This window comes from Silurus aristotelis (assembly GCF_946808225.1).
Source record: "Silurus aristotelis genome assembly, chromosome: 4".
Taxonomy (NCBI): domain Eukaryota; kingdom Metazoa; phylum Chordata; class Actinopteri; order Siluriformes; family Siluridae; genus Silurus; species Silurus aristotelis.
In genome coordinates this window covers 1,804,631-1,830,987 of record NC_139577.1, presented here as the reverse complement: position 1 = coordinate 1,830,987, position 26,357 = coordinate 1,804,631, and the positions used below count along the sequence as shown (strand labels likewise).

Genomic DNA, 26,357 nt, shown 5'->3' with positions numbered 1-26,357 from the left:
TAATTTTTTTGCTATCTGTGCAGAGTTTTGCATGTTCTCTCTGGATTCACTACATGGCTGACCAGATTAAAGCAATTACAGATGATGGATAAAAAAAATGAATTTAACTCGACACTGACATTTCTATCGTTTGTGCGAACCCCTTCAGTGGGAAACCCTTCATTTGATGACACACGTATTCGTACTGAACCCTTTCAGTTCAGGACTTTCGGTTCGGTGCACATTTGTACCGAACGCAATCGTTGTTTTATGTACAGAACATAGACAAAATCTGAGTTCCTTCAAAAACATATTAAGTGGCGCACTGCAAGTTTGTTTTAGTCTCTGCCTCGCACATAACGTGAACTCAAATCATACTGAGCATGTGCAAAAACTCGCAAGTTAACAATACGTTAAACTGTTGATGTTCGCAAAATGTCAATATTAATAAATGACGTAAATTAAAACATTTATAATAATAATAATAAAAAAATTAATTAAAATAAATTATGTTTTGCATTTTTTCCCCTCAATTGAACAAAAATTACTTAAAAACCGAGGTAGGTACCAAACCTCTAAAAAAAATATATACAGTGGTGTGAAAAAGTGTTTGCCCCCTTCCTGATTTCTTATTTTTTCACAAGTTTGTCACACTTTAATGATTCAGATCCTCAAACTAATTTCAATATTACTTAAAGAGAACACAAGTGAACACAACATGCAGTTTTTAAATGAAGGTTTTTATTATTGAGGGAAAACAAAATCCAAAACTACATGGCCCTGTGTGAAAAAGTGTTTGCCCCCCTGTTAAAACTGTGGTTTATCATACCCGAGTTGAATTGGTCCAGCCACACCCAGGCCTGATTACTGCAACACCTGTTCACAATCAAGAAATCTCTTAAATACGACCTGCAAAAGTGAAGTAGACCAAAAGATCTTCAAAAGCTAGACATCATGCCGAGATCCAAAGAAATTTAGAAACAAATGAGAAAGTAAGTAATTGAGATCTCTCAGTCTGGAAAAGGTTATAAAGCCGTTTCTAAAGCTTTGGGACTTCAGCGAACCACAGTGAAAATTATTCACAAATGGCAAAAACATGGAACAGTGGAGAACGACCGGTGTGAAGAACATGCAAAACAAGAAAGAAATCAGGAAATCAACTTTTTCACAGCACTGTATATAAATGTTTAACAACGTATGCATGAAAATTGATCCTGACCCGTCTTACTGTCTTCCCCCCTGATAAATCGGACGGAAAGCCCCGGGACACAGGAATAAAATGTTTGCTGGTCACATTATAATGCATAATAAAAAGGATTGATATTCCCGGCTCCCAGATTCGAGTGCTGTTTTAATTTACCCCAAAAAAATAAAATAAATAAAAACAAAAATAAGGCTGTTATTGCATTATAAATCTCACCACAAATTTACTGCCTTCTGTGTAAAGTATAAAGAATAATGATAAGACCAGAAAAGAAATCGAACTACACAGAACGTAAAAAAAAAAAAAAAGAGCGGTTATTAGGGAAATGAGCCATGTGCTAAAGGGAGTATGTATTTTTTATCTGCTGTTGTAGTGCACACACACACACACACACACACACACACACACACACACACACACACACAGAAGCATTGATACAGGAGCACAAGGATTTATCCACTGCTGACTTTTATTTCATGCCTTTGCCAAGTCATGACTTAAGAAGCAAGAAGCTATTTGAAGCCATGATTGCGCAACACCTCGGCCTAAAGGTGGTGGTATGAAGGTATAAGTGTTATAAAGGTCAAGAAGGAAGGCAATGAAAGCGATGAAGCAGTCCAGATGATGATCACAATGTTATGGGTCCACAGAAATGCAAACCAAAACCCGATGGTTTATATAATTGAACTCAACATGTAATAGGAGCCTCTAATAGAGAAATATATTAATATACTGCTAAATAAAAAAATGAAAAACACGGGTTCTACCATTATTCAAGTAGCACTTTATCTTCTTTGTTGAATTAAACATGCTCCTGAGGTATCAGTGATCTTCCTTTTCTTTGGATTTGCCCGATTCATCACGGCGTCCTTCCTCTGGATGGAGTTCACTTCAATTGTAGGCTCTCTGTGAAGCTGAGGATGGTTCCACATCAACAGCCTAAAGATCCATGAAGAACTTGATTTGGACTGTAATTTATATTACCTACTACAATAGGCTCAGGACTACAGGTTGCATGAACAGTTCTGCATTCAAGTGCCTCACTGAACATCTCAACAATGATGGAACTGTAATGGATGGACAATCAGTGATTAGGATGAGGACGGGTTCCCTTTTAAATTTGGTTCCTCTCGAGGTTCCTCTCTTTCCACAGTAACCACTGGTTCACTTATTAGGCAAAAACTTATGTCCTCTAATACAACTTTATAACATCTCCGTTGAGTCCACTGTTAAAAGTGTTCTACAAATAAAAATGAATTGAAATTTTAGTTAATGAATTTACACTTTGCTGTTTTGATGGTAATTCATATAAACCAATATATCTCCGGCCACGACGTCCTCGTCGATGCCAGTCGTTCATGAGAAATACTTGTGAATTTAAACACAGGATATGAAATGCTTATAATATAAACATGATTTGGAATCTTTGGTTACATGAGAAAGAATAAAAAAAGATTGCTGTAGCTGATAAAGCGTTTCATTCATAGCCGATAATTTGCAGTAATAAATCCTCACTAATCTTGCGTAACACAATACTATACACAACCTTAATTCTGTAAAACCCCTCGAGCTGGTAGACTGATGCATCTCAAATATACCCCAATAGTTATCATTTTTATCCATATATGACAACAAGGCACTGATCTTTTTATAGGTTTTTTTATTATTAGGTTTTGTCAACAACACAATCTGAGAAGTCACAAATGAACAAAAAGAAGCCTCTGAGCAATTCTGAGAGCAGTGTTTAATTTTTCCCCCCACTTTCCCCTAATACAGAATTACATGAATCAATGCTAAGCTAATTCTATTACAGCGCTCACCCAGCTCTATTCTTCAACCGAATACAAGCAGTATTTAGCTCTAATTACTTGTGGGCCAGGGCTGTACTGGATTCGGTCTCTATATCAGCCTAATTTAAAAAGACTTGCATGGAGGAAAAGAGTGCGCCAGCATGCATGCATGCACTCGTTCTTAATCTTCAATATGGTAGAGGATTTTGTTTTCAAGCTTGAGATGAAAGAGGGTGACTGGGAAAAAAATGGCTCAGGGAAGGGTCACGTGACGACGCACTGTCATGAAGTAGAGTTTTGTCTGTGACAGCTATAATAAATCAAAAAATTAAGTTTGCAGTAGTTTCACATGTCATATTAGTACTTTGGTGGTTTTAAAAGGCCGTTCAGGTCTTTGTTTCAACAGCATTGTTTTGTGAAATGATCCCGTAGTCAAATACAAACCGTGATACCGAATTGTACAAGTCTGATTTATTAGGTTTTTACCACTGACTTATTTATTTGGCTTCAGGAATCAAGGGTCAGCACTGTTTACCGTGGTGTGGAAACTGCTTCATCTGAAATAAGACTTGCTTTTTAGTTGAACCTGAGCACACAAAGGGCAGAGAAATCAACATAAGCACCGTGTGGGTCTCAAGAGATGAGCACTAGAGATTTAAAAAAAAGTGTGTAAATATTCTCCATTTATAGTATACACACTGTGAGGTTATTCAGGTTATCCCCCTTCGAGTATAAATCCACGGATCTCGAGTTGTGCGGCCACCAGAATGCTTCGTTGGGTGTTTTTTCCTGCTTCTGTAATGCAGGGGATTTAACTCGACAGCTAATTCTCGAGCCAATTCGAGTGTTTAGACACTGTGACAAGTTTAAATGTTACATCAATATTACATTGAGGAAAGTTCCTCGTATTCAGGATCGGCACGTGCTTATGCACGTGCTTACAGATTAATCTCGCAAATTCTGGTATCCAAGAAGTCACATTTTCAGTCACATTCGCACTTTAAAAAACTCAATTGGGGGAAATGAAAATTAGGACTGCAAGAGATTTTGTCAATGCTGGAAAATATAGTATGATAAAATGTAAGATAAATTAACAAAAGAAAAAACTACAGGGATACAAATCTATAATGGATCTAGTACACTTATTATGTAATACATTATTTACTATGAATGTGGTTTTATTAAACTGCAGTGATTCCGTCATTATTCAATATTTTAAAAATAGCACCTGATGCAGTCGTTTTTTGCACAATAACCTATAATTACTATTACTTATTAAATTATTAACCTACACCATCTACATGAGATTTTACAGTCACGGTTCTGTGCAGTGTTTTGTCTTGACCTCATCTCCATTGCCCTTCTGTGTTAAGTCTAAGTTTAGTCCTTAATTAGATTGCTTATTTGTTCCCTGTTGTTTCTGCTTTTGCTTTGCATTATCGTTTTGGTATATGGATTATACGTAAAACCTGAAAATCTCTGGAGCACCACTTTTATCATTCCGTGTAGTGCGTGATTTAAAAAAACAAAACAAATGTAGAATAAATGCAGGTTCTGATGCATCGCACTATTCACTTGTTAAAATAATGCTGCATCACAATCAGACAGGGTCGGTCTTCTGCCGGAGATAATTAACCCACATGAAAGCCGGACAAGACTTTCTCTTCACCAATTGTAGCATGAATTAGTTCGTAAATTGTTACTGTGTTTGTTATTGGCTACGCATATCTCCTAATGATGTAAGAGCTAAAATACTAGAAATATTATCCAATAAACAATAAAATATACTAAAACTTATCAAAATACTGTATACAATATTTTGTATTAAGTGATAAAAAACTATAAAAAGAAATATAAAAAAAATAAAATTAACTTAAAAAAAGTAATTGGCCCGAGTCCAGTGTAGACTCATGTAGACTCGTTATGGTGGACGTCTAGCTCGCGACTCGTTATGGTGGAGCGTCCGTACAATCGAATGCACACTGCACACGCTAGGAAAAGACAACACAATCATTGTCATAGTTGAAATGCAATACCTAATTGGATTAATAGACCTTTAATTGCAATAGTTTACTAATTAACTACCTGCATTTCTAATGAGTTTAACAAAATTGTTTTAACTTTCGTCATTCAAAAAGAGTGAATTGTTTGCCTGAGCTTGTCTGTGCACCATATTTATATACAGACACGGATTTCTCACGGGTCTTTTTCTTGGTTAAGGGACCACGGTTTCTTCAAAGGGACTTTAAAATTGGTCCCCGTTCTGAAACAAAAAAACTTTTGTTCTTTGGTTTGACATATGGGGTTAAAGGTTTCCCCAGTGGGACATAAATAGAACCTTTTTTGCTTGGATTTTTACACGGCACAGCGATCCAGAAGTTAGCATTTTGACCTGACAGCTTCAGGGTCATGAGCTTCTTGTAGGTTCTTCTGTTTCCACCAACTTCCAAGAAACATGCTGGATTGAGCCCTATGTAGCAGAGTGTGTGTGTGTGTGTGTGTGTGTGTGTGTGTGTGTGTGTCTGATAGCAGGTAATTGCACAGTGTTCCTGAAAACTCTACAGCTTAATTACCACAGACTCCACCCACACTCACTTATCAAAACTCTCTGCTCATTAATTAATCATATTATCAATCTTTCCTCTCGGGTAAGTTCACACAATTCAGATTAGTGGATCTGTACCTCCAGGCTGTTTGCTAGCGAGCCTAGCATGGCGTTAATGTGAAGGTATCTACAGTATCTGCTGATACTTCCTGTGTGTAAGAGTATAAAATCACCCATTTCTTAATCCTTTTACTAAATAAAGTATAATCACTATGGTTACCATCCTCTATCAAAAAAGTCACAAAAAATTTAACTTTCTTACTTTTTACTCAATTTTGGTTCAAACACGTTTGAAAAGACCAGATTTTAGTGTCCACACAGTCTGAAAAGTACATCAGATACGTGTCTTTGGAGTCTCCATCAGTGTTTGTGGATATAAATTTCTTACCCCTTTCTTGCTACAAATATGTCTGATATTAACCATGTTTAGATGCACAAACTGCTATTCTATATTGACGTGACTTTACTTGAGTGGCTACACGTGGAGCTCATGGTTGACAATTTTCTGCAGTTTGTTGGTAGAAAATCCGACATAATACCAGGAATCTGATGGAATAATTTGATTTGTGTAAATTCCTGTTGGTTTGGCCGTTAATGGAAGAAGTCCAAGATGATTCTTTTCCAGGCAGCTTTTCATTTTTTGTTTGTTTGCCGCATGGATTCCGGAGACTTGCAGCCACTCAGTTTTACCATGTGGCAGCTGAGCGTGATGTCTGTTTAATGCTTGACACTGGCAATAGCATGATGAGGCTCAGAGTCAAAATGTCGTAATCAGTGACTGTTTCGGGGGTTTTTTTTGGTTTTTTTTTTGGGAAGGGAGTAAATCCGTTTTGATCGCTGGGACCACATGCCCCTTCTGTTGACGTCTGCATGATACACGAAAAAGCATAAGCCAGCAGAGTTCAGAATGCTCACTCCTCATAATCCCACAGCCATATGTGCAGCAGTTTTGTGATAAGTAATGTTTTAGGTCAAAGGAGGGTTTTTTTTTTTTTCCTTCTCAACCATGCGGGAATTTTTATTTAAACATGTCTAGAGTTTTTTCTATTATTCACTATTATGTACACAATACCAGAATATGATATTGGCATCTACGAAAATCAAAACCAATGAAATAACTGCACTGTTATCCGTTATAATGTGCCGTAATTGTATTATTAGAATGTTGCTAAATCAAATATCGAGACTTAACTGTAATTCAGATCTTATTCATGCCACTTTAATTGTCCAGGCTGGACCTTTAGCTTCTATGTCATGTCAAGCGTTCAAGCTGTGTTCAGTAGTTTATAGATCGATGTATTAATTGATCCTGGCATTACAAAATGGCACACAATGTGGCTCACTGGAAACGCCTGAGGACTTTTTAATCCCTCATTAGTGATAATTAAAATTCTGCTTTCGAATATGGAACACATATTAAATTGACTATTTTAAGCTCTTGACATCATAAACTGCAGTGTCTTAGATGTTAGATAGAAACCAGTCCTTACGATAATAATTAAGACTGATGTGATGTAAATGTAGGTTACTAATTCAGGCTCAAACCGGGTTATAACCAGGTGTTATTGCAGCAAGCAATGCAATTATTACTAATAGGTCGAGTTTTAGTGGGTTTTTTTTTATTATTGTATTGTTTTTGGATTGCATAATTAGCAGTTCTAGCTGCATTTTTTAAATATGAAATGTAATATATTATGCTAAAAATAACAAATACATAAAATTCTTTGTCTTCTTTCTAGTATTATTGTTTTTATTATTATCATAATTATGTAATAATGCAAAACCTACCTGTGTCTACTGTAAAAAAGTGAGTCTGAAGGAATCTGATGATGTACATCTTTTGAAAGAGCCTTTAATTTTCATTAAATTATGATCATAAATCAATCCGATTTTTCTAATTGATTTTAGATTCATCAAAAATAATTTTAGTGACGAGTGAGGTTCTTTTTTTTCTTGTTTCGATGATCACTGAGGGAATTGTAGAGGTAGGAGAAGAAGGTTGTTGACAGGTCTGTTTGTAACAAGTTTACATTAGACTGAGTTTATTTATACACCGGTCTTAACTGTGTTAACAATTCGCCAAAAGCTACAACAGAGGGGAAAAAAATACTAAATGGATACTAAGAAATAATTCAGCCTTTTATTCAAAAATATGATGAAATGCTGTGACATTTTCCTTAAATTGAAAAAAATACTAATAATAATGAAAATGTCAGAAATGGTCGACTGGACAAAGGCGAAAGGTTCAAACCCGGATCATATGAAGGAATTAAGACGGACTGCAGACGAGACTCTCGTGGCCTTGATCAAATTGCTAGACGGATTCTGGACCTCCCAGATTGTATCGGTGTACACGGTAGCCATTTAAAGTTGAAGTATAATGCACTCGGAGTAGAGGAGTTTTCTAACTATAGGCTCCTGTGTAAGGGAAATATCAGGGCCCTGCTCACGTTGCCTTTTTCCTAATAAAATATCTGCACAGACATTCTCCTGAGCCCTTAATAATTCATAAGCAGTCAGTAACCTGGTAGCCTTTTTATCGACAGCAGTGCCGTCCACACGTCTAACACTATAACAGCAAAGTCATTCACACACACCTTTATAATGGCGTTGTGGAAATGATGACAGATTGGTCAATTGAATTCATATTTATTTGTAGACCGCTTTTAAAAAAACGGACATTATCCCGAAGCAGCTACATGGAGATAAAAAGAGGTTCTAAAGTTGTATGAATGCATAAGTTTAGCACCTACAAGTTTGTTCCTTAACATTTGTAAAGGTTCATCCCAAATAAACAAGAGGCCAAGGAAAAACTCCCTGAGAGAACATAAGGAAGAAACTTAGAGAGGAACCCAAGACTTGAATGTTCATTCATCAAACAATATGATAAATAATGACATTTTATAGCCATTAATTCGAATACAGCCACTAACTCAAACAGCACAATACTACTATCATACATACTGTAGATGTGACACTGTAATTTAGATGGCATTAAGAAATCCTTGCTGCTATAATCCTCATCCTGTACATACAGTGAGTGACTTTGCTAAGCATGTAGTTAGAGCTGCTAGCTAATCATTATACCCTGTGCAATTCCATAAGATGCGAAATATCATATGTGCAATATTTTCTTAGTTCCCTAGCACCTTTTATATTTTGAAATACATTTGGTATATAAAATATTTCTAAATTCGATTTAATTTAATTGTATTTATTCTTGTACTTTGAAGCGGACTCTTAACTGACCCGACAATGACACTAGCGAATGGTTCGAGTCACTTGTTGGTTTGTTTCTTGGAGGCCTGTACTGTCGCAACTGTTGCTTTAAGTATGCGCAGTTTTTTTTTTTGTGTTCGTTCCAAAAGAAAGACTGTAGCAGCCAAACGTGTATAGCCCAAAGCTAGACATCTGCAGTGCTAGGCTTCGTTCTTTGTATTAGATACATACACTCACCAGAGACCATAAGAACCAACCATATCTGTTACTTCCTTCCAAGCTACAGTACATATTTCTTCTTCATATATAAAATGTGTGTAATAGATTAGGAAATACCTTTAATGACCTCACCTGCCGCATGACAGGCCCATGCTAATTATTTGGATCTGTCACATAATATCAATTCGCTCACATTTGCTTGCTTTGTGTGAACACAGTTCGGGGCATTTAGTAGCAGTAATCAGTAGCCTGTGCTAACCTATGCTACTGAACTATCATCAGAATCAGAAAACAGCACTTTCTTGTATTTCAGTTGCTCACAGTAAAATTAAAGAAAAATAAAATATAAGAAATTTAATATACCGTAATTTCCGGGATATTAAGCGCACCCAAATATAAGCCGCACACACTGAATTTTACAAAGATTTTTATTTTGAATATAAATAAGTCGCACCTGTCTATAAGCCGCAGGTTCCTACATTGAAACTAATGAACTTTACACAGGCTTTAACGGAAGACAGTGTCTGTTACACGGCTTGTATCTAAACAGTAGCCTACCAAGAAAGTCATTGTTCACTGTCTTCCTCCTTCCTTTCACAACTATTTCTCTCGGGAGTTTATCTTTTGGCATCGTCGTGCGTTTAAAAATCACCATCGGTGAATCTTTTCTCCCGATGCCGTGCAGCTCAGAACACAGGTGAAGTGTTTTTTTATGCCCGGTTGTTTTCAGCGTGACGAATGATTCGCATTTCCTGTAGACAGTCCGAGTGAGCGGCAGGTCAAACGTCAGAGGAACATCATCCATATTTATGATGTGGTGCGGCCCGATTCAGTGGGAGCGCATCTGATTTAATATAAAGAGTTTCATTGGTTCACCTGAAAACGTTCGGCAATTTCATTGGTCTAATGTTATGGGGTTCAGTTTTTTGGCTTGAAGTTTGTGAAACCGGGAAAAACCCAGGAAAAATCCATAAATTAGCCGCTTCGTTGTTTAAGCCGCAGGGTTCAAAGCGTGGGAAAAAAGTAGCGGCTTATAGTCCGGAAAATACGATATATAAAAAGTTCTATATTAAATTTAGATGCTGTACAATCTTACCATGCTCATACCCTCTTAGATATCCACAAAATCTAGAAAATCATGGATATTCTAACAATAATAAAAAAAGCAGGAACTTTTCTAAAGTACTAGTTTAAAGTGTAATGGTGAAATGAATCGTAACTGCGGAGTAGATTTACTCGGGTTTTCATTGTCGACTTATAAAAGCAGGAAGAAACAAAGCCAGAGGGGCTCAATGGCATAATTTCACTTGGGTAGTGTGGTTATCTTTACTTCCACGGTTCAGAGTAAGCAATCAGCCCCACAGTCAGCGACGGCCCACCTGGGTCGCAGGCCACAGCGTAACTGAGCCAGCTGCACTGCAGTAATCCTCTCCCTGCTGTCACACGCTTTACTTGTTTGCTAACATTAAAATTTTTTTTTTAACTCATCATTGCTTGATAAACATTTTATCTTTATTACTAGCTAGCAAGACAACTAGTAGACCTAATAAAAGTATTCGAGTTATTCATTGATTAATTGCAGCAACTTAATTATGAAGGCGATTTATCAAATGTGTTTGAGTTACAATACAATATTGTATTTGAACACCAATTTTACTTAAAGACGATCGTACAAAATACTATTGGCTCACCTGCCAGGTCTGTCTAAACAATGTCAATGTGTTGATGCTTTTTGAAGAAGTTCTGACCTAAGTGTGGTCATGAAGAAGCAACAGGTTTCCTGACTATTGTATGTCTTGTAATTCACAGCAAGTTCTCGCACCAGCTTGTGTGTCTCTCTGATGTGGATGGCTGTGTATCGCAATTAAGTATGCATGTCGATATATCATACTTACATACAAAATGCCGATATATCGATATATCGACATACATATTTAATGCCGATACATAGCCATCCACATCAGAGACACACACAAGGTGGTGCGAGAACTTGCTGTGAATTACACATATATAGTTATATGTAGGTGACATCAAACGTTTTTGAGATAAAATGTACTAACTGCTGCTTTTCGACCACATGCTTTACCACATCTGCGATTTCATTTTTGACAGCAAGTTAAAACAAAGAGCAAACGTAAAACTGAGCAAATCCAGAAAAACAGAGTTTTACGTGGCACTTTAAGAGCAGAAGATCATCACTGGAAGACGACGAGAGATCAGGAAGACCTTCAACAAGCTCGACCCCTAAAAATATCGGAAGCATTAGGCAACTCTTGCATGATGAACAATCAGAGAACAATCCATATAATCTCATTTCAACACCCACCACTTTGGCTCCTGCGGAATTCAGTCTTTTTACCGAAGATGAAGATCCAGCTCAAAGGTCGTCGTTTTGACACTATTGCGGAGATCCGGCACAAAAGGTGTTGGACATGCTTTAAAAAACAAAAGAAAACTTCCAGGACACCTACCAGAAGAACTGTGTAAACTGAGCGAGTCTCCAATCTTTTTGACAACCAACTCGTATATTTATTTAGCGCTTTCATAAAGTATTCAGACCCCCTTCACTTTTTTAATGTTGTTATGTTGCAGCCTGATACTACGATCATTCAGATAGATTTTTTTTCTACACTCAGTACCCCATAATGACAGTTGAAACAGAATTCTAGAAATTGCCTGTAAGAAAAACAAAATTTTCCATGTACATAAGTATTCAGACTCTTTACAACAACACTTAAAAATGAGTTCAGGTGCCTCCCATTTTGCTTGACCATTGCTGAGATGATTCTACACCTTCACATGAGTCTACCTGAGGAGGTTTATTGAGTGGACATGATTTCGAAATGCACAACATTGCATATCAGAGCAAAAAACAAGCTATGAGGGCAAAGGAACTGCCTAAAGAGCTTAGAGACCGGATTGTTGCGAGGCAGAAATTTGGGTGAGACTTTCTCAAGAGCAAGATGGAGAGAAAATATGGAAGAAGTGTGGAACAACCAGAACCAGAAGCTGGTCTCCCAGCCAAACTGAGCAATCAGGGGAGAAGAGCTTTAGTAAGAGAACCCTATGGTCACGCTGACTGAGATTGAGAGATTCTATGTGGTGAGAGGACAAAATTCCAGAAGCACAACGACCAATACTGCAGCCCTCCACCGATCTGGGCTTTATGGCAGATTGGTCAGTCGGAAGCCTCTCCTCAGTGCAAAAGAGTCACACTGAAGTACTCTCAGAGTGTGTAGAACAAGTTTCCCTGGTCTGAAGACTGAACTGTGGCCTTATTTCAAAACATTATGTCTGGAGGAAACCAGGCACTGCTCATCGCCTGCCCAAAACAATCACAAAAGTGAAGTATGATGGTGGCAACATCATGCTGTTTGTTATACAGCAAGGACTGGGTAACTGGTAAGGGTTGAGGAAAAGCTGAATGGAGCATTGAGATATCCTCAATAAAAAACTCTGGGTCGAAGGTTCACCTTTTATCATGACAACAACTCTAAGCCCACAGCCGAGACAGCACAGGGGTGGCTGAAGGACGATTCTGTAAAGGTCCTAAAGGGGCCCAGCCAGAGCTTTGAATTGAACCCTATTGAACATCCACACACACACACACACACACACACACACACACACACACACACACACACACACACACGTTACATACATACATACATGACATTATAACATTATGATCAGTAAACTGATGATCTCTTCATCATGGCACCTGTTAGTGGGTGGATTTATTTTTAGGCAGCAGATGAACAGTTTGTCCTTAAAGTTGATGTTAGAAGCAGGAAAAATGCGAGTTTGACAAATTGTGACGTCTAGACGTCTGGGTCAGAGCGTCTCCAAATCTGTAGCTCTTGTGGGATGTTCCTGGTCTGCAGTGGTCAGTTTCTATCAAAAGTGCTCCAAAAAAGAAACAGTGGTGAACCGGCGACAGGGTCGTAGACTCACTGACGCACGTGTGGAGCGAAGGCTGGTCCGTGTGGTCCGATCCAACAGACGAGCTCCTGTAGCTCAAACTGCTGAAGAACTTCATGTTAATGCTCGACGGGTCACGACTGTTTTAGCAGCAAAAGGGGACCAACACAATATTAGGCAGGTGGTCATATTGTTATGCCTGATGGGTGTGTGTCTATAGGTAGATATAAATTGTGATAGATTGTAATAAAATGCATATATAAAGAAGATTTATCATATCATAAAACAAAAAAAAAAAACTATCCCTCCCTCTCTTGCATGTTTCCAAAATGCTTTCTTAGTTCAGCCAGCTTGAATCTCTGTCCCATGTGCTGGATTTGTTCAAGTCGCTGGTTATCTGTGCATGGCCTATTTTTCCCCTCTGTGAATGTAGGGTACCCTGTTATGCACGCCTGATGTGTGTATGTCATTACCATTTAAAAAAAGGCCTGGATTAAGGTTCCACTGACACCTTGTGGCGAGCTGTCACAGCTCCGCAAAGAGACAGAGCTAGTGATTGACGCTAGCCCTCCGCGTAAGAGCAGGTATTAAATCCGCAACTGTGACGCTAACAGACAGTTGCAAGTCACGCGACTGTGGTCACAGCATGCATGGTGTCAGCTTCTTAAGCACGTAAGACAAAGCATCCATCATAACTGAGATGGAGCTGTGCTGCATCCTTCACACACACACACACACACACGATCCCTTGGGTAATAGCTCCGACTTAATTAGCGTGAGCGCTGACTGACAGCACCGGCACATACTTAACGCTACGCTGCGATCAGCAACTAGCATGATCATGCCATGATTTTACTACAGATTTGCACAGTAATGCATCCATTTTCATTACTAACTGAACCAAATAATAAACAGAGAGAGAGAGAAAAAAAAAAAGAGAAGCTTAGCATCAGGATGCTAACTGGTTATCACATCTTCATTTGTCCTAACAAGCAGGTGATTTGTCTGCCTGCGGAAAACCACCAGTATTGTTATTTTTAGATCGTCACGGCATCAGCATTATTCTCTCGTGCAATATGCTGCGAAATCGCACTGCAGCGGTATCGATATTGTTTAATACACTGTAATATCATAACAACCACTGATTCATAAACATCAATACGTAAAAAAAAAATAACTCGCGATATATTGTCTTGCAATAATAAACCCGGGCAGTAACTCGATTTCTCGTTGAGAAGATTATGACCTGTAAGTAATCACTTTAGGACTTTAGGATCGGTCTTTTATACTGTATAACGTGAACACACGTAAATGTTTAGCTTTGCTCTGATTGTTACAGAGAAAAGAGAAAAGATGGAGGGACAGAATAATCATCCTCTAAGGGAAAATAATGATGTAATGACTTAATTGCTTCATTCAATAAGATGATATTTGCAGGATGATTCATTTCATAACTGAGCATTTCTTTCGTTCTCAGAAAAGTTTTTACGCTCGGATTACATCGCCGGCTCGCAAATCAAGGAATTGCTAATAATGCCTAATAGTCCCAGTTCTTTGAAGCTCAATTACTTAATTTGCAAAACAAAGAATTCACGATCTATACTCAAGATTAGATGATATTCGCAATCGTGCTTTGTCTTTATTATCGTAATTTTTCACCGTTTCCAACTACACTTAATGGTACTACGAGGAAATACAAAACATTAAAAACTCTTGTGTCCTTGTAACTTTGTGTTCTTTGGTCATAAACATGTGTATTGTCATTTCTAAAGGCAACCTTTAGTACATGATGTCCTAGAACCACAACACTAGTCTCTTAAATCTCTTAGCCGTCCTCATGCTGTCCTAGAAAATGCTGAGAAATGCTCACAGATGTTTCCAGATTTATTCAATCACACACACACACACACACACACACACACACACACACACACGCACACACACACACACACACACACACACACACACACTCCATCATCACCTGCTTTCTGATGGTAAACCATAAATTCTCGAAATGTATAAAACGACAAATCTTTATTTAAAAATATTCGCCAACCAGAACCCTGATCAGTCTTATCATATTTATACAGGAGCTCAAATCATTTCCTGATATCACCACAAAACACACAAACAATATCAGCCACTTAAAATCTGTCGCTTATGAAGGTCCAGAAATGCAACAACGATGACTAGAAGGTGAGAATATACCTTAATGCCTGCTCATTAATAATTCATAGTTTCGATTTGGTTTCGATTAACCAGCAGAGAGATTAACAGTGTTCATTCCGAAGTGTGAATCAATGTTTTTTTGTCCGATTATTTACAGGCATGATTTTGTTGTCGATCGTTTAAACGAATCAGATCAGATCTTTTCCAAGCTCCATTCCTGTAGCTAGCTCCTAGTGCTATCATTGGCTAAATAGTGTAAAGAAAAAGCCTGAAATGTTGATATTTTTCGAAACACATCTGCACATCCAGCTTCAAGAAATCAACAAGCCTCATTATCCAGGCGGATTTTTCACATTAGACTTTCAAGTGACCTAAATTCTAACCAGTCGAATTTCTAATAGATTTAACAATTATCTCATTATGTCGCAATGTTTGTACACACATGATCATGATGCCCATCAACACTATTGGAACATCCCATTCCACATTTGGTTCTATCTCTGCTGTTATAATAAGCTCTGCACTTCTGGAAAACCTTTCCACTGGATTTTGGAGCGTGACTCATTCAGCCACAGGGGTATTAGTGAGCTACTAGTGCACTGATGATTGGTGAGGAGGTCTGGGGTGCAGTTCATCTCAAAAGGTGTAAAGTGGGGTTGAGGAGGTCAGGGCTCTGTTCAGGCCACTCAAGTTCTTCCACTCCATGCTCAACTCAAATTTGTGCACAGGGTCATTGCCATGCTGGAACATGTTCAGCTCACGCTTTTCTATTAATGGGGAATTCTTACAGTTGTGTGAAGACAATTGTGTAGTTCCAACTTTATAGTAACACCATGTAGAAGAACCACATATACAAAACTGTACAATGAAAAGTGTGGTTATAGAGTGTAGTTGTAACGTTATTGATAGTTAGATAATATATTGTGGATCTTGGTGAAATTTTAAGTATGTTTTGAAATTGCCATTGATATGAGAGTACCATATTATTATATTATTACACCATGTCCTGTAAGCACGAGGGTTACTTAATAGACAAATATCATATTAAGTCCATATTGTGACGCTCAAAAAACCTTTTGCTGCACATCACAGCTATATTCCTTGGTCTCATTGCATTTCACATACTATATAAAACTTCACAAAGGCGCCAAAAATTGTGCCACAAATGCATTAACTAAATAAATAAATAATTTAGTTTGCGTTTAATATCCGTAAAAGTGTTTAGTAACTTCTTTAAATCAAAAGTTACAACAAACAAAAAAAATTATTTGCTCACATTTAGCAAGGGTGCCAATATTAATGAAGGGCGCCGTGTAGACTTAGAACCCTAGCTGATGTGTTTACAACAGCACAGGAGGATCAGTCGCCTTCCACCGAGAACTCGAACTGAAAAATACTGCCGTTTCATCTAATGTTCCTCCAGAACAAGTGGGTTTTTTTCTGTTTGTTTTGTTTTTTGTTTTTTTTTAATCTCCAAGATGTTCAGCATCCAACACAGGTGGAGAAAAAGAGAAGCATTAAACCGTATCAGTCTTAACACTAATTGCAGTTAATCTGCAGGAAGGAATGCTTTTAAAGCCTCTGGCCCATGCATTTTTTAAGCTCGGGTATGACAAGAGCAAACGTACAACATGGCTACATCACCAGCAGCCTAAGTGCTACTTAGAATAAATCGCTTTGTTGATTTGACACACACAAAAGTCGCTTCAATTACCTGTTACTCACACATTTAAAAAACGATTTCGCTGGATCTGTAAACGTTTTTAGGTTCAGTATCCCCAACCCCAAAGCAAGTACAAAGCCTGCTTTTACCCAAATAGTCTGTGTTTAATCGTCTGACACTTAAAAGCAGTTTGGACCTGGTTTCAGACGCATCACTTTCACCAAGAGTCCAAGCAGTCTCAACTAAACACGTTCCCAAAAATACCTTCAGCCTGGCATTCTTCAAAAGTTTTAAATGGAACCTTGGAAACTTTCAAAAGTTTATCCACAATGGGGGTAGAACACAAAGCCGCTCTCTGTATCAGTTTACTGCTCCAAATATCTCTATTCTGATTTCAACTCAAAGTGGCCTAACAAGTAGCAATCTTTTATTCATTTTTCAAACAAACGCGTTCCAAACCCTTTAAAAACACTAGGAAATAAAACCGAAATTAACAATGCGAGCGCTGTGAGAATGAAACGTGAACACACGACTCCTACCTCACTTTTAAGTTCCCTGGCTGCGGTTGTCCATCATAAATTGACACGATGTCAAAGTCCTCCTCCAGAGCGAAGGTGTGGAAGGAGAGCTGTATTCGGTTTCTTTCTCCCGTCACTATGATCCATGTGCAGTTGGCATAGTTTGGGTACCCGTGGGGGAAACCAGGGCTCTCTATGCTTCCATTCAGGCCTTGCACCACACCGCCACACGACTGACCTAAAGGCGCAAAAAAACAGAAGAGGGATCATCATCATCATCATCATCATCATCATCGTCGTCATTACTATGATCAACACCACATCTCATTATTTTGATGCCACATTAAACCAGCCATAGTGTTTGATCTTAAAATACAATTGTAGCATTTATTTAAGCATTTAACACAAACAGACCTTAAAGCTTCTTATATCTACATCAAACTCATGTTATCTCAGATATGAAAATTGACACATTCTTGCAATCATATAAACATTTTTATTTGAAAATTTCATGTTGAAAGTTTTTATTATGTTAGACTCATTTTTATTAGTGTGTATGCAAAAGTTACCACACCCTAAATAGACAGTTACTATAATACTGTAAATCGAATCAGAGCATCCTACAATCCTGCAAACTCCATTGTTTAAACTAAATTATTGACCTATTTTTTTCCTTGTTATAAAGAAACTCAATCTTACACCATGTTTTAAGCACATTTTCAAGCACTGGGATAAAGGGAATTTGTCTATTAACGCATGACTTAAACTTCCCCAGTTGGTAATTACCGTTCAGCTAATCATAATGAAGCCCTAAAGCTGGAGGTCCAGCCCCAAACCAATTAATAACATCATCCATCATTTAGCCGTCCACATTATACAGTAATATATAAAACATACATCTGCACTGTACAGTCTGGTTGTACTTCCAGATTTCACATTTTTATTTTAGCATGTGCCAATAGAACATAGAATTTATAATATTAATAATAATAATAATAATAATAATAATAATAATAATAATAATAATAATAATAAAAGCCTTTGCTTTGTTCCAAACAAACTCAGTATCCCACGATTTATAGACTTACCAAAATAAAATTTGTGACGAGTTTTTAATAAATAAATAACAAACGTGAAAAGGGTTGGGTTTTCTTTTAATCTCATTCAGCATTTATACCCCGTCAATTTCACTTTCACCATGAACAGGCCCGAGTCATAAAGGGACTCAAACTTGAAGGTCACACAATCATGACTTGCGAATAAAAGCAACTCAGCCACTTAAGGCAACCAGAGACACTGGAATATCTCCTGCCTTCTTTGCCATTTGTGTGTGTGTGTGTGTGTGTGTACATTTTATCTTGCACTGCCAACAAAATCCCCCCCCCCCACATCATAACTGAGCTTATCTCCAGCACCATGAGAGTACACAATCATAACAAGCCCAACAGTTGTGCAGCACCACACGCTGCGCTACAGCCCAGTCATCAGCAATGCATTTGGGTTCATTAAAGAGATGTATGAATGATGAAATGAGATTACACTATTGTCCTTTTCAACCTCTTTGGGCTGAAAACCTTTTTTTCATTATACTGTCTATATTGTCTCAGCATCAGCTCGGCACATTAAGTGAAGGTACTGTATAGGTAGTGTGTGTGTGTCTGAATGCATAAATACACAGACCCAAACTGTACGAAAGATAAAAACTGGATTGATGTCTGGACTTTGATTGGTCAAATTCATAAAAAGTCGTTTATGCAGTAGTTCCTCTCTCTCTCTAGTTCCTCTCTCTCTCTAGTTCACAGTAGTTCTTTGTTCTGCAGAGGAGAATGATTGGCCTGGTTCGAGCTGGCAGGACAGCCACAGTAACTCAAACTACCTTTTGCAACTCCAGTGAACACACACACACAAAAAAAAAAAAAAAAAAAAACACACCGGATTGTACAATATCCAAAACCTTAAGGCAGGTGGGTTTACAACATCACAAAATCAAATACGACTCCAGCTCAGTTCAGCCAAGGACAAAATATAACCATTCTATATTTCTACAGTATATATATATATATGTACTTCCAGAGTTACGATGGAGCCGTATGGAGATGCACACATGGAAACTTGAAAATATCCTAAGTCGAGCCATGACCTAACCTACCCAGGAATCAGTATGGGGGTAGTATACTGTAATTTGTTAATAATGTAACACATTGCAGTACATAATTTAGCAAAACAGAGCAATTTACAGTGCAGTAATGTACAAATCGCCCAATATATAATACCGCATATATACTCTGCTACAGTTGGGTGCCACGCAATAATTTAAATATGGTAATATAAATAATATACTGGTCTAGTGGTTAGGATGCAGCGCGCTTACCTGACCGGGAATCGAACCCCAGCCGTTAAGGTTGCACAAGCCAATGCACTCTTAGTGCCAGTCTCAAGCCCCGGATAAATGGGGAGGGTTGCGTTAGGAAGGGCATCCAGCAGAAAAACATGTGCCAAATCGAACATGTGGATCACAAATACAGATGATCCGCTGTGACGACCCCTAATAGGAGAAGCCGAAAGAAAGTATCTTAAAAAGTATAGCCTGCTAATATTAATAGGGTAATTTTGTCTTTAGACTTTTCCTAGGACTACACACATAAATGTTGCACGAAATAATTATTATTCTTCTTATTCTGTATCTTCTCAACAGTGCAATGTTCATTCATTAGGCTGAGCATAAAATCCACTTTCATATCAAAATCCCATGCAAAAGGCCTTCCTATGCTGTTTGACTTTGCGAAAAGATATTTACAGAGGAGATGAAATTATGCGTTTTCTACAGGGTCATGAACCTGTCATTCTTTCCCTCCTTTCGGTTTTCCATCAATCAGGCTTCTGTGTTTCTCAACCTTCCCGCTGTGTACCGATCCATCAACCGTGGCCTCAAAGCACGGCCCCAGTGTGATGGAAAAGAGCCGTTTGATGGAGCTGTTTTCCGCTTAAAACTTAAATAATTGTCTCACCCTTTTGTCTGATCTGATATATAATCACTCAGCACTTTACCGGTCAGCTACGGGTACAAGGGTTGATGAGGGGAGCTGCTTTTGATGGTTTACAGAGGTGAAAAAAAAATCATCAGTTTAACACGCTGTATTTCAAGTTGGCCGAGAAAACGGATAAAATATTCGGCTCTAGAATATACCAAAGTGCGCTGTGTGAAGAATCGTTCAAAAACCTCGGTTCCAATGTGTGAACATTTGATCCAACTCATCACTGAAATAATAAACCCTTCATGAGCTGGGTCAGGTGTGCTGAGGGCACGGAAACACCAAACTGTGCAGGGCAGCAGGTGCACACGACTCGAGCTGAAGATCTCAGATTCACAGCACAGCCGTGGTAAACTGAATAACAGGGTGGCAAACAACTGAGACTTGGGGGGCACAACAGTACTTAAAACAATGCATAGAGTTATAGGGGTGCACTTTTTCTTTTTTTTTTATATATATACAAAAGAGAATTTATGTAGTTGAGCAACAGTAGAGCCGTGGATTCCAATGGGATCCCATGCAAAAACAAACAAACAAACAAAAACAAACAGTTGTGTTGATTTCAATTAGGCTACTAGCTTTTACTGGAAACTAAATCTAGGCGAAGGTATCATAGAGGGGCATGAATAAATATTTAATAATTACAAAAATATATTTAAAAGATTATTACAGAAATGCTATAACAACAAATTTAAAAACAATATAAGCTTTACTTGTAGAAAAAGTAGTAACTCATTCTCCAGGCTGTCAAAACCAGAATAGCAGTAACCAGCGAGTGTTAGCATGCTAGCTAAACCCGCTCCAGCGGATAAAACTCGACTACGCATTTATTTTCCCTCAGTGCTCAATGTACTGCGAGTTGAAAACACGTCCCGCTGGCGTCTGAAGGCTCGCAGCGGTAAACAGTGCCTCCTGTAAACATGGCTGAAAGTGCCCATCAAGGTGCCTAATGTCTAATTACTATAATTTTCACTACAAATGTAATCGACTTAAATGCAGTGCATTCCCTACTCTGAGTAAATATGATACAACGAATGGCCTTGAAAGCACATCATGTTTTAAATCAAATCTATTGCAGTAAATCTGACTGCTTTTTCTTAAGGAAAAAAACATCACTACAAATAGTAATTAAAAGTAAGACAATCACTAATATTGTGTTCTTCATTATAAAATCCTGAACTTTTTTAATATTTTAAGCGATATTAAGTTTTTAGGTTTCTTCCACCAAGCTGTCTTTCCTGCTGTTTAGACTGATCAAGGTTTAAAGTCAAGCAGTCCGTCTGTAAATCCGTCCTTCCTTCCCTTCCTTCCGACTGGCTTTGTCAAGTCGACATAAGAATTTGTCATTACAAACTTCACCTCTCTAGTTACCGTATAATTAACATACTGTGCATAACGAAAGGTGATATAAATTACAGAGGAAATGCACCACTATAAAGGGACAATGGATCAATTACACTACCAATAGAATAAGAAACAATTCCACAGAGAACATTATTGTACTTTATGTAGACAGTAGTTGAAATGCGACGGGATAAAGTAAATCCATATCGAGATAATTAATGTTCACAGGGAATTTCATTGTTGAATGCTGTGTGAAAAATATCTTCCCAAGAACCGTCGAAACAAATCTCACCTGTGTAACCTTGAGAAACAAATCCAACACACAACACAAACAAATCCAACACACCTCAAGCAAAGTCACCTCCCAGACAAACGCCAGGCTTTCCCCTCATCCATAGATACCATCATCTTCTCACTGAGGTATTCAAGGGTCCAGAGGAACAAAGCAAATACAAATGCCTCCGAATAAATATATTTTGGTTTCTGCACAAAAAAAAAACCATGGAGTGACCGAGGAAACATCTCATGTGTTAAAGGTCATTTGCACAGTGTCTATAACACTGATTTACAGAACTAAATCAATTACTAATCCTTTATTACCTTATCAGTACTGAAGAGGCTTAAGAGTGAGTTATAAAAACAAATAGCTAGCCAGCTAGCCAGCCAGCCAGCCAGCCAGCTAGATAGATATAGAGAGACAGACAGACAGACAGACAGACAGACAGACAGACAGACAGACAGACAGACAGACAGACAGACAGACAGACAGACAGACAGATCCCAAGACCTAAGGTAAAGATGGTAAAAACTACAAAATAAATCAGGACTAAGATGAGCACTCATATTTCACTCATAGATCTCAGTATCGCCAAGCTGCCACTCTTGGGCCCTTGAGCAAGGCCCTTAACCCTCTGTGCTCCAAGGGTATGCACTGTATGAGCCTAATAACATCGCTGGGATATGCAAAAAAAGAATTTCACTGTGCTGTACTAGCCAGGTGACAAGTGAAAAAACCTCTCTTTTCTTTTTTTTTTTATCTGTGGACACCTGAGCATAAAATCAATTAGTTCATATTTGCTTTTAGAATAACCTCCACTCTTCTGGGAAGATGTTCTACTAGATTTTGGAGTGTGCGTGTAGAGATTTGTTCTCATTCAGACACAAGGGTGTTAGTAACGTCGGATGAGAAGTCAGCATTCCAATTCATCCCAAAGGTGTTCAATAGGTCGAATGTAATGCTATAGAAATATCAGATGTTCCAATATTTTTGTCAATATACAGTAGTGTATATTTTACACCAAGATACTGTGAGAACCTACAATGTATTTAATTGAAAAATACTGCGCTTCTTTCATATACTGTATATGAATATATATTACGTTATCACCGGTTTTATATTTTCACCTTTACTGTACACCAGGGCTTGTGGTTTGGGGTGGAATAAAAATATAGGCAGTAAAATTGGTCTTTTTGCCAACAATCAACATGCAAAACATGCAGGATTGTTATATAAAGATTACTGCGTGTTAATGAGATACTTACTATCCGTTATTATTTTAATAGCTGTTGTGGCAACCAGCATGATGACTTGAAAATTAACAGCTATAATTAACACTGGGCAACGAATCATTATAGAACAATGGAAATATAAATATTTTCAAGAATAATTCATGAGATGTGTATTCGTTAAAATTTTAGGTTGGTGTAATGGTCATGTACATTATATGGACCAAAGTTTCAGGACAACTGACTTTTCCATCCATATCTAAAACATGACCATATACTTCATGTTGTTTCATGTTATTGATACACTGTTTTAATATCATTAAAAACACATAGATCAGGATGTAATAAACAGATTTCCTTCATACTGTAAAGTACAGGAAGAAATTATACAAAAAAATACAGTTTAATGTTTAAGGTGATCTTTAATTCTAAACTGCATGCAATTAAGTATCTTCTGAATTGAATAAATGTTTTTAAAAAAGAGTATAATATAAATATAATATATAAATGGAAAATAATTATAAAAATGCAATTATAGTAATAGAAATGGTCTATTCTGGAATATTACAATTTCAATATAAAAATAAATAAATCAAACACAATTAGCATGATTAAGCCTGAAATGTATTATGGTCTGTTCAGATCAAAAAGGTTTTGATTGAAAATGTGTCTTTCATAAAACAGACACAACTTTGAGTCAAGGAAATATCGCCACATAGCGATAAATATCACATATTATTCATCAAAACTTGGACAAGTTTCAGACGACTGCTTTCTTTTTTAATAAATCCGAAGGCCGAGCTGGGAACACTGAAATCAGGAGTGTGCCGTTCTTCACAACAGCTGAGGTTTTAAGCAATGCTAAATAATGCATGATTGACGTAAACCATAAAAACAAACAACGCAAAAAAAAAACAACAAAAAAAAAACCATAGGCGTTCATGGCTAGTCAAAGAGATGGATTGTATTATTTTGCCATAATTTCCTTTCCTCGTTCCTGTTCCAATCATAGCAGAGCGACGTCGGTTGAGGATTTATAGCGAACATCTAGAAAACACGGGCGGAGTTGCGGCTTGACTTCGCTGACGTTCCGCGCCTAATATTAGCCGGTGTGTCATTGCGAGAGCCGTAACTTCCAAACAATGTGTAATTGGCTCTTATGCTGGGCCGTAGCAATCGTATTAGCACTTAGCAGAATACGCACAAGATGGGTGACCTGATATGGATATGACTAAATAGCTTCATTTCTTGTCAGGCAAGTCGCATTCCTGTGTGATTTAGACAGGCTAAGTAAACAATTTCCCAACTGTGTAGGCCAGTGTTTGGTCTCTGGAGCGCTGCAGCTCAATAAGCATGCCACCAACACAGTCATTATCCACCGGCAACTGTTTTTTTTTCTTCTTCTTCCTCCTCTTTCCTTCTCCTGGTCCTTATTGTACATATCTTGACAGATTCAGATTTCTGTTTCTTGATTTCTGTTCCATATGCATTTGGATTTACTCTTACCTAAAAAACAGACATTAGTATGACACATAAATGTTTTATATGGAGAAGTAGGTGTTTTAGCTTTAGGTTACCTTAAAACTATCACTACCTTTCTTTCTCTCTCTCTCTCTCTCTCTCTCTCTCTCTCTCTCTCTCTCTCTCTCCATTAATTCAGTCTCTCACTCTAGTCTCTTTCTCATGTCTCACTTTCCTTTGTTCTGCTTGTTTGTTTCTTTCTCTAAATACTGTATTATTATTATTAATATAAGTAGTAGTAATAATCATATTTTTCCATTTTAGAATGCTTACATTGGCTTCCTGTTTAGGTTTTAGGATGATTTTTATATATACTCTCTAAAGCCAGAATTTCCAGGATTCGTCTGAGCTGCTAACACTTGATGCCCTGAAATGTAACCTTTGCTCTTCTCACTCAGGTTTGTTACTTGTTCCTCAGACTCATTTATGTTCCATAGGGTTACATGTCGCTCTTTTCCTATTCTCCTACACTGTGGTATTCACTTCTGGCTGTGGTCAGACACGCACAGATACTGTATGACGCATTCTTAAAACTCGTAAAAAAAATGTTAAACACTCATTCAGTTTCTAATTGAATGATGATGTTTATATGTAGGTTTTAGGAATGCGCAGCTCAATAACTAAGGCGGATGCGATTCACATCTCGATTCATAGTCAAAGATACGGTACATTAAAAATACATACGAAGCAGCTACCGATGTGATTCGATTCATCCCCAATACAAAGCAGCGAGATTCAACACAATGCGATTCAATGGAAAAAATATGATGCTTTGCAATTAAACATGGCACAGAAAGTTCGCTTTTATTTCTTTGGTTGAGAACAAAACAGCAAATCGTCAATTTTTTACAAACAGGCCTTTGTGGTACAAAAAAATGTATTAATTGTAGCAGACGTTCTTTTCCTTTTTCTCTCTGAAGGAAGACGCAGCTCTACCTCTGCCATGTTAATCTGTGTTCTATATGACTTTTAGGACACGCCTCGGTCTCCGCAGCAGTGGTGCTCAGAGAACGCCCTCGGAAAATCGATCAACAACACAAAATATTGGTCACTTTCTAAATAATAAACGTATAGTGCATCTACTAATAAACTTTCTTTCGGCTTCTCCCGTTAGGGGTCGCCACAGCGGATCCTCCGCACGTTTGATTTGGCACGTTTTACGCTGGATGCCCTTCCTAACGCAACCCTCCCCAATTTATCCGGGCTTGGGACCGGCACTGAGAGTGGCTGGGGATGGTTCCCTGACCGGGGATCGAACGCGGGTCGCAGCGTTGAGAGCGCTGCATCTTAACCACTAGACCACCAGGGGACCAAAGTGCATCTACTAATAATTATTGATAAATATATCAGGTTCAAAATGCCTCAAAAAAAGAGGTACATGAAAGTTTAGTATTATCATCATCATCAACATCATTATCATCATCAGTAGTAGTAGTAGTAGGAATAGTAGTAGTAAAAGAATGAGGATTTATGTTTAACTAAATATGCTGTATAACCAGTTGTATAAACACGTCCACAGTTTGGAGCAAAACTCTGAACGAATTTATACTTTTGCACCTTTTGCAGAGTTTATAATACAGTGTAGAAGAACCTTGCCAATAAAAACCCTCCGAGCACAAATCTGATGAGTGGTTATTAATTTGGACAGCTGTCAGCAAATATTGGAA

General features: G+C 37.8%; 1 protein-coding gene across 11 annotated transcripts in view; it reads right to left on the bottom strand.

Annotated features, from left to right (window-relative positions):
- The window catches only part of LOC310724820 (CUB and sushi domain-containing protein 1), a 368,464-nt gene that overhangs the window by 226,154 nt on the left and 115,953 nt on the right, over positions 1–26,357 (bottom strand). For all 11 annotated transcript variants that reach the window (XM_083539181.1, XM_083539178.1, XM_083539179.1 and 8 more), the window contains one exon: positions 17,309–17,525. In XM_083539181.1, the coding sequence (XP_083395307.1) occupies positions 17,309–17,525 (217 nt within the window). The remainder of the gene's footprint in view (positions 1–17,308; positions 17,526–26,357) is intronic.